The sequence below is a fragment of the Ascaphus truei genome, chromosome 4 (genome assembly GCF_040206685.1).
Source record: "Ascaphus truei isolate aAscTru1 chromosome 4, aAscTru1.hap1, whole genome shotgun sequence".
In the NCBI taxonomy this organism is placed as follows: Eukaryota; Metazoa; Chordata; class Amphibia; order Anura; family Ascaphidae; genus Ascaphus; species Ascaphus truei.
Genome location: NC_134486.1, coordinates 288,509,578 through 288,519,056, shown reverse-complemented (window position 1 = coordinate 288,519,056; position 9,479 = coordinate 288,509,578). Strand labels below are relative to the sequence as shown.

At 38.6% G+C, this 9,479-nt stretch overlaps 1 protein-coding gene across 1 annotated transcript in view; it reads right to left on the bottom strand.

The window, feature by feature from the left end:
- Positions 1–1,644: 1,644 nt before the first annotated feature.
- Positions 1,645–9,479, bottom strand: part of FIG4 (FIG4 phosphoinositide 5-phosphatase) — a 380,709-nt gene continuing 372,874 nt past the window's right edge. The window contains exon 24 of the mRNA XM_075595029.1: positions 1,645–1,976. Within this exon, the coding sequence (XP_075451144.1) occupies positions 1,799–1,976 (178 nt within the window). The 3' untranslated portion in view covers positions 1,645–1,798. The remainder of the gene's footprint in view (positions 1,977–9,479) is intronic.

The following is a 9,479-nucleotide window of genomic DNA, read 5'->3' as shown; positions in this document are numbered from 1 at the left end:
ACCCAGGCCCTGAAGGATTTACTCCTAACACTGCCCGTTCTTTACTGGGACTTAATGTGCTGGAGGGGCCAGAGACTTAGTACCTAGGGAGACTTGGCTACACGTATATGACTGAGCCCTCTGGTTAATGAACGGAAAAAGATAATATTTACATGTAGAAATATTGGGACCTTATTTTTATCATATACAGTATGTTCCTGACTGAAGAGCTATAACTATTAACAATAGACTATTAACCCTATTTGCTGCTCTTTCAAAATCAGTAAAGAGCCACAGTGGGCAGATTTAGAGTTGCTCTATGACTCTGAAGATGTATTACAAAATACTGTTTATTAGAGTAAAACGTATTTTTGCACCAAGTGCTACTTGGTGCCAGATTTAGAGGCCTGAAAGGAGCAGTCCACACTACTCATTTAATCTTTTACCACCTATTTTTACAGGATGGGAACCTTAGGGTCACCTGGAGCCAAACATTGTTATTTTCAGATGTTGGGACTCTTTGGTTCCTGAGATACTTACTGGTGAAGTTAACAGATTTCAATCTCCCTCCATAGATTACAAAATAGCAGCCAAATCTCAGGCCAATAGGAAGCACGAACATCATCCGCTGTGGCTTCCTATTGGGCGGCCATTAAAATTCCCTTTAAAAACCAGGAAGTCAATTCGGCATCTTCACCAGTAAGTGTCTCAGGAACCGGGGGGTTCCCAGAGCTGAAAATGATGCGGTCCAGCTCTGAGGAACCTCCTGGAGCTAATCATATAAAATAAATGGGGGTTAGTTAGGGTGGATTGCGCCTTTTTAAAGAATGAGCAAAATTGAATATTAGGAGTAAAACCAAACATTCCAACGTTGACGTTCGTGAAATAAATTATATCACAGTCTAAAACTTTATACATGTACCTACAGTATAAGATTATTACTACAAAACATATTTAGTTCATAACCCAATGTGCAGGTACAATTTTTATGAAAGATTTTATGCATCACCTTTAAAGAAAGAAAATAAATAATAATATCAACATGTAAAAACTGCAGCTTAGAGGTAAGTTGTACAAAATACAATACAGTACAGTACAAAATAATTACCAAAGTGTAAAATTCACCTATTGTTTTGCACATTCGCAGGGCAAAACTTTAAATCCCACACAAGACGTTCTTAAAATTACGGATTTGTAAAAACTCTAAATCTGGCTCAGGGTGTAGTTTCTTTTCATTTTAAAAGAACATTTGACTGTGTCCTGTATATCAGCGGTGCGTAAACTGGGGGGTGGGAGATTTGTCAGGGGGGGGGGCGCGAGTGTTTCCAGAGGTCCCGCGCTCCTCCCCAAGGCATTTAAATTAATGTCGGGGGATCGCGTGAGGCCTCTGCAACATAAAACCTACCTGAATTCAGACGCGTCTGCACGGCAACGTCACCAGCGTCAAATGACGCCGCGGGTCACGTGACCGGATGTCACATGACCCCGGAGCATCATTTGACGCGGATGCCAGGTAGGAGAGGGGATACGAGACCGGGGGAGCAGCATCAAAATTTTGCTCTTCCCTGCTGTATATGATATCTTCCTATTGTATAAATTAGAACCAGGTTCCAGATCAGGAATTATTTATACTTACATCTGAATAGCAAAAACAAATACAAAATACAAAAGATTTTAATGAAGCATCTATATATTTATTGTACTGCACAATATTCCAAATGTGAAAACGTTAGTGCAGCAACCGAAAGTGCATTTCTCCTGGTTTCTGCATATTAGCTGTGTGTTGTTTTTGCTAATCTTCTGGTTCAGCTTCATTTTCTTACATGTAGCGGTTTCTGATGTATTCTCTGTACATAAGCACGTCCTCTTTCCGAAAAGACTGTATGATACCTCTCCCGGCCTGGATGTGAGCGTTAAATATCTCAATTGACTTCCTGTCCAACTTGGGAGGGAGGACCGAATATATATTGTCTTGAGAAAAGGAAGAGATACAGCTCCTGTAGAAGAGACACATTTCACCCATTATTGCATATAATTGAAGGTTATCAAGTAAAAAACAATACAACATTTCCAGTGGTGGAGGGGCTTATTATTGCAATTATATGATGGAAGTCATCAAGATTGCATTAATTCTTTACCGAATGCAACATTTTACCCGTAGTCGCGATGCAGGAATTAACATGAACGCTAATAACATGTTTATTACAGCATCACAATTGCATTAATAATATTTCTATCATAGGCTTCTGTAATATCTATTGCTACAGAATTGTATTGTATTGTATGTCTTTATTTATATAGCGCCATTAATGTACATAGCGCTTCACAGCAGTAATACATGTGGTAATCAAATAAATAACAGATAATATAAATAACAGATCATTGGAATAAGTGCTATAGACATAAAAGTAACATTAAGGAAGAGGAGTCCCTGCCCCGAGGAGCTTACAGTCTAATTGGTAGGTAGGGAGAACGTACAGAGACAGTAGGAGGGCGTTCTGGTAAGTGCGTCTGCAGGGGCCCAAGCTTTATGTATCATGTGTTCAGAATATCCACAGTGCTATTCATATGCTTCTTTAAGCAAGTGTGTCCTAAGTTGGGTCTTAAAGGTGGATAGAGAGGGTGCTAGTCGGGTACTGAGGGGAAGGGCATTCCAGAGGTGTGGGGCAGTCAGTGAAAAAGGTTTAAGGCGGGAGAGGGCTTTAGATACAAAGGGGGTAGAAAGAAGACATCCTTGAGAAGAACGCAAGAGTCTGGATGGTGCATAACGAGAAATTAGGGCTGAGATGTAAGGAGGGGCAGAAGAGTGTAAAGCTTTAAAAGCGAGGAGAAGAATGGAGTGTGAGATGCGGGATTTGATCGGAAGCCAGGAGAGGGATTTCATGAGGGGAGATGCTGAGACAGATCTAGGAAAGAGTAGAGTGATTATAGAACCCTATAGTAGAAATAACTTTCACCCCTTTGATGCCTGTGCCCACAAGGGTATACCACACGCATCAAAAGGGTTAAAAACAAATGCACTACCTACCACCCTTGGCTAACTTAGTGGCTAGTTACCATGAAATGCTTTACTAACCGCTAAGGCAAACAAGGGGTTATCCCCTACCAGCCCCCAGGAAATTACCCCCACCACCCACTCTCACGCCCCCCCACTCTCACCCCCCCCCCCCAACATACCTAACCCCACCCTCCATCTACACTAATCGCTAATAGGGCTTTTAGCAGTTCCAAATATTTTTTTTAAAAAAAACACTGCATCACAAACTGAAACTATACATTTAAAACGTAAAGTGATTGATTGTCACTGTGGCTACGTGTGACACTCAATGGCTTTATGATTAAATGTATTTTTGAAATTATTTATGTAGTATTTTGTTGTTTTTTATACAGGTTTTTGGTTGTTGGAATGGCCAAAAGCTCTTTTAGCCACATTTGGCTAATAGGGCTATTGACCATTAGACTAAAGGGGGTTCTGGGGGTAGAGGGGTGGGTGATAGGGGTAGTTACTGTACTCCAATATGGGTGGTTAGGCCTCCTATATGGGTGGCAGGGGTTAACCGCTTGATTACCTTAGCGGTTAGTAAAGCATTGCCTGGCAATACTTTACTAACCGCTAAGGTGGCCAAGGGGGTAGGTACTGTAGTTCAATGTTGATATTAAACCCTTTTTTGTCCTTTGTGGTCAGCTAGTGATGGAAATCCTTGACTAGTTCACCATTTGGACTATTAAAGGGCTAATATGTACTGTAATGTATTTCAAGTAATATTTTATCCTATTTGTAGCGGTGCAAGAGTGATGATTTGAACCTTTTTGCCTTGATGTAGCCGAACCTAAGGCCCCTATTCAATATGCTGATATGCTAACCACACTGCTCAAGAAGATGTGAGCTCCGGTAATTTGAATGTGGCTGGAATCTTTCTAATCAAGGCGAAGACATCTTCATAGACTTGGGTCCTGAAATGTAACTGTAATGTTTGTTGGGACTATCAACCGGATATTACAATTTAATTGAAGCTATCTAGCTACTTTCACGTGACTATATTCTATAAGAGCACAGAGTGTAATGTTCGGTTACTACAGTATTTAGTGTGTAAGACTAGCAACTTAAATACTATTTCTATTTTACATGCAGACAAAACATATTTATTTAGTCTGTATATAACACAACTATATTTAACATATTACCTAATCCCATGGCATGGGATAAAGTTGGTTACAATTTACTAGGCAAGAGTACATTGTTTTATTTAATTCCATTTACAGGCACAGATTTGGGAACATCAGAGGCCATTCACATATCTGGCATATAAGAACATAATCTTAATAAAGGCCCATATTTACGAAGAGGTTAATTCTATATGTACCCAAGCAGTGGTTGTCTGATGAAAACCTTTTATAGACTTCAAAGGGAATGCCCAAACGTCCATTTCGGAATATATATATATAATTTAGCCCTTAGTGATATTATTCCATAAGACACTTTTGTGTGCTGGAAGACACCTTATGGCCCATTCCCAGAAGGTGTCATATAGAATAGCACCACTAATAAATATGGGCCTAAATTAGCACATTGAATACCAAAGCTTGGTGAATAAATGCATAATATTTATTTTACTCATTTGGTGCTACTACAGTAAGCATGTTTTCAAATATAATACATTATTTAGACCAACATGCTAATATTAGTGCATACATAATTTTGCCAACAACCTTTAATTTGGTGGAACATATTTGGTATAGTTTTAGCAACTGCAATAAAGTTAGCACCCTTTCAGTGAATCAAATGTATAGATTTATAATCTAACCAATGTACACATATGATCATCATTCATTCACTGTGGCCAAAAGCTAATGTTTCAGGTGGAAAGGTGGTGGAGGAAAAACTTTTTCTTGAAAACATGGAGGGTCTTCTTGTGAAACTGACATAGGGATGGGACAACCTGTTGTACCAAATGCCTAGATCAGCGTTTCTCAACCAGGGTGCTGCGGCCCCAAGGGAAAAACACTTCTGGCTGCTCAGTGGGTACGTTCCGTGCTGCCTGGAGATGTAGAGGCTGCGATACGGCTCTCCTCTCTGACCGGCACAGAAGAGAGAGAGAGAGGAGCTTCTTCATCCCCAGTGAAGTATGTGGCCGTTGAGCAGCTCAAATGTGAGTGGTGTGTGGGAAGGTGGGAGGAAAGAGAGGAGTACGGGCTTTGCGTGGGAAGCAGTGTCTGATGGATTTGTGTGAGCAGCAGAAGGCAGGTATTTGAGTGAGGTGGAGGAATGCATGTGGTGTAAATAAGAGAAGAAGGGGGTGCATGTGGTGTTTATGATTAAGAAAGTGTGTGTGGTGTGTGAGAAGGGATAAATGTGGAGTGTGTTGAGTAAAAGGGCGAGGATGATGCGTGAGAGTGAAAATGGAGTGTGTAAGAAAAGGGTGGGTGAGTGTTGAGTGTGGTGGCTATGCATGTGAAAAGAATGATGATTGTGTATGTATCTAAGCGAGGCGGGGATGAGTGAGGTCTGAATAGCAGGGGTGCCCCTGCTCAAAAAAGGTTGAGAACTGCTAGTCTACCATAAGGACATGATTAGATTGATAACGTATAACTTACTGATTTATAGTCAATGTTTCTTTTATAATATAAGCCTAAAACAGGCTACAAGGTGCAAGGAAGATCTTTTTGAGTAACAAAAAAAATATTTTTAAATCCTGTAAATCAGATTGCTTAATCCTGACTGATAGCTTTCCCAGTTCTTCCACATTAGCCAAATACTTAATAATATAATTAAAAAAAAAAAAAGAATCCTGTGTAAGAAACAATACGAACAAGTTATATCATACTGTATGCACACACAAAAAAAAACAAGACAACAACTGTATACACAATAAAATAAAAATGTATACTTAAAACACACTACCATTCTAAGGAACACAGACCAGTAAAAATGCATAGCACAGGTTTCAATTAATTAAAACACACACATCTCAGTGCTTCTGTATTGCAATAATGAAACACATACGTGTAAAGTACAGTTAGTACAGATTCAAAGTTAATACACGCATACTAAATACATTATTCTAACAGCAGCAACACATATTTCTGCCTAATACTGTTGATGCTGAATTATTTATGATAATACATTACTACTAATACTGAACAGATACATCGTACACTTTAGTTCAAATAAATATGCATTAAAAAAAATGAAGAAGTCTTAGTAACACCCTCTTTTATTCTTTACAGCTTTTGTATTACAGCCCATATTATTCCTATCCACATGTAAGATAATGAAACTACCTTTAGCAAACATTTTTAATATTCATGGTGCTTCTCTTTCTACAATTGCTGTTGGAAAAGCAGGAAGATTTCCTGCTAATTTTTATGTCAGCTACCCTAATAACTGGATTTACGTGACTAAAAGTATAATTTCCTACTGTTATCTGGGTGCTAAAATAAGCTTGCATAGCCCTATTTAAACTTAATTAAATGAAAAGGAAAAATGTTTCTTATCCCAAGTGATATTCATGTTTTGTTCATGTTTTTAATTGGCAAAATGACATAATGACAAGCCTAAACTTTCATGTTTATAATCTGTTATATGATCTAATCATACATTTTGGTTTGCATGAAACATTGCAGAAGTTGTTAACATTTTCTATTCATTTTATTAGGTGAATTGTAGTTTGAATTTTGCCACATTCCCTACTATCTGCCGTTTCAGCCAAGTCACAACTACTTGATGGGCATCATTCAGTGAATACTATGGCATTACATCTGCAACTCTAAAGCCCCAATTCAGTCTGCTGTGATGCTGCTTCCCAGTGCAGAGGAGAGATCAGCTCCATTTAAACTAACGGGACTAAAATCTTCTCCAGCAGAGGGAAGCATCTTTCCAGCATATAGATTTAGACAGAGATGAACAACCACGTTGCTCTTTTCTATGCATATGCAAAAACTACAAATCTCACTTTACATGTCTGTGCTAGACTAGAAATTGAGAAGAAAAAAAAAATCTGATAAAATATGGTGGGGGTCAGTGTTGGTCCTTTCTTCCATGTAGTAAAATAATAAAAGAGGGAGTGTGATACCTTTTACTGGAACAACAGATGGCTGGTACATTACAAGCTTTCAAACCTTACAGGGATCTTCATAAACTATCTGTTGGTCCAGTAAAAGGTATCACACTACCTACTGTACGACTGTACCTCTCCCTCCTTCGTTATTAAACAAAGTCTAAAATCTTCAGTGCAGAAAGGCAGCGGCCAAAGCTTGATGGTGCTAGGAGGCCCGGAGTACAACTACTTTTTGTATTTATAGAACCAAGATACAACTAAATTTTTGCTAATAAAATTAGTTACATTTTCTATTCAAAGAAAATGTGATGTATTTTAGAAAGGCTTTCTAGATTTCTGTTTTCTGTAATAAATATTGAATAAGGTCCAAACACCTACTCCTATTTGTTTAACAGGTTTAACTCTGGCACATTATCACTACTTTTTTTTTTTTTTTGGAGCCGCTTCAACCATGCAGTAAGAGAATCACGTGGTTTAGGGATGCAAGAGATAGCTACTCTGTGCATTTTACCCGTTTGGTGTCAGAGACATTGGCGTGTAACTCCTGAAGGGGCCAACCACTTCCAGCAATGAAAAAGTTAGGAAAATGAGACTCTCCATTTCATAGCTTCTGCTTTGTTGAGATTACATATTTGAGGCTGACACACTGCATATTTACTGTTATTTCTCTATGCTGCAGGGTGGGTCAAAAGTTCTAGTTTAAGTGAGGAACTGGATTATGTCCCATTTCTATAATTATTATGCTTATCTTAATTTGTCTTATTTCGGTTAGCTATATGTTTAATTAAGATGTTTTAATATTTGCCACAAATGCATATAGCCAATTAAAGTAATTGATAAAAGATTTAAGACATGAGGGATCAATGCACATGTGTATGTATTCCCAATAAAGAGTGCCTGCAAACCACTAAAGAATATTAGACAAAATATATGTGTATATACAGTAGTTATGAATAAAGAAGAGTGGCAACATGCAAAAGCTTCTTTCAGGGAGATTTCGGATAAAAATGTGGGAGATTTGTAAAACTTTAATTAACTTGCATTAAGGTATTATTTTAAAAGATACAGTAGAAAAACAGATTTTTTTTCCAACTTCAAATCACATGTTAAAAGGCAGAGTTGCCACCGGGCCAAGGTTAACTCCAGTCTTAATTAAAGAATTTAAAAACAGGACTGTATCAACCGCAGCCTGAATCCAGTAAAAAAAAAAATGCAATAAAAGTGGCACTAAGTATTATATCCTAAAAATTGATTATTTGACAGCACTGTTTCTTTTTCAAAGTACTTATATTTGGCAACATTCTTATGCATTTTGCTTAAGAAATGTTTGTATTTATGTAATATTTTTTCAATAGGTGTAAATCTATAGTAAGCACCCTCAACATGCTTTTGGGTGACGCATGGGATACAACATCCCCCCATACTTGTCCTATTTTACTATAGGCTATGACTACTTAAATTGCTGGCCCCAACTCTGTCTCCCAAAGGCGTTAGGTGCAGCTTCTTCCACTCCAGTCCACTTGCTCTATAGCTCAGCACTGTCTAGGTATTCGATGACACTCTAAATTTAAGTGTACAAAGTGAGCATCACTAAAATAAAAATAAAATAAGAAGAAGAATTGGGCAGCCATGCGATAGGGTCTTCATGGATATTGCTGGTTATTACTACTCCGGTACGTAAAGTATACCTTTTTGAGGATGCCTCAAAATTCTGCATCACGGTTGACAATCTGGGACGGTTAATAACATGATTAATGATTTAGCTGGTCAAGAGTGTGGCAACTACAATTTGTGCCACAAAAATCCAAAAGCAGAAAATAGGATTAATGTCGCAATAATTGTTAACCACTGTTGAGGAAAAGGGATTATGGGAGTCATTATTTTAGCTGACTCAAAAGTAGGCAAGCAATTTAACAGAGCAATGGAGACAGATAGCAGGGTGCTAGGTTAAATATGAAGAGGTATTAGCAGCAGAGACAGGTAGTGATGCCACTTTATAGATCTTTGGCAAGACCTCACCTAGAGTATTGTGATCAGTGTTGCAGACCACATCTCCAGAAGGATATAAATAAACCAGTCATTGAGCAAAGGGTTACTAAAAAGGGGCATGGTATCTATACTATAATTCTAAGTTGGATTCCGTCTGTTTGTTTGTATATCCGAAGCATCGAAATTTCAGAAACGGCACCACGTAGCACAACAAAACTTTTACTGTACATTCTGCTGCGGATTTGTAGGTCAACGCAACTATTTTGAGCTTCCAATGTGACTCACCTCCCAAAGTATGGATATTCTAAGTTTCCCTCGGCTGTCCAGCAAATCTGTTAGAGCAGGAGCAGGGGGGCATGGCTACTAGGGGAGGGGGCGTGTCCTTGCCTGGATCGGGGCTGTGTGTGTCTCTGTGTCTCTGTGTGTGTGATGTGAGATGTGAGATGTGCGGGG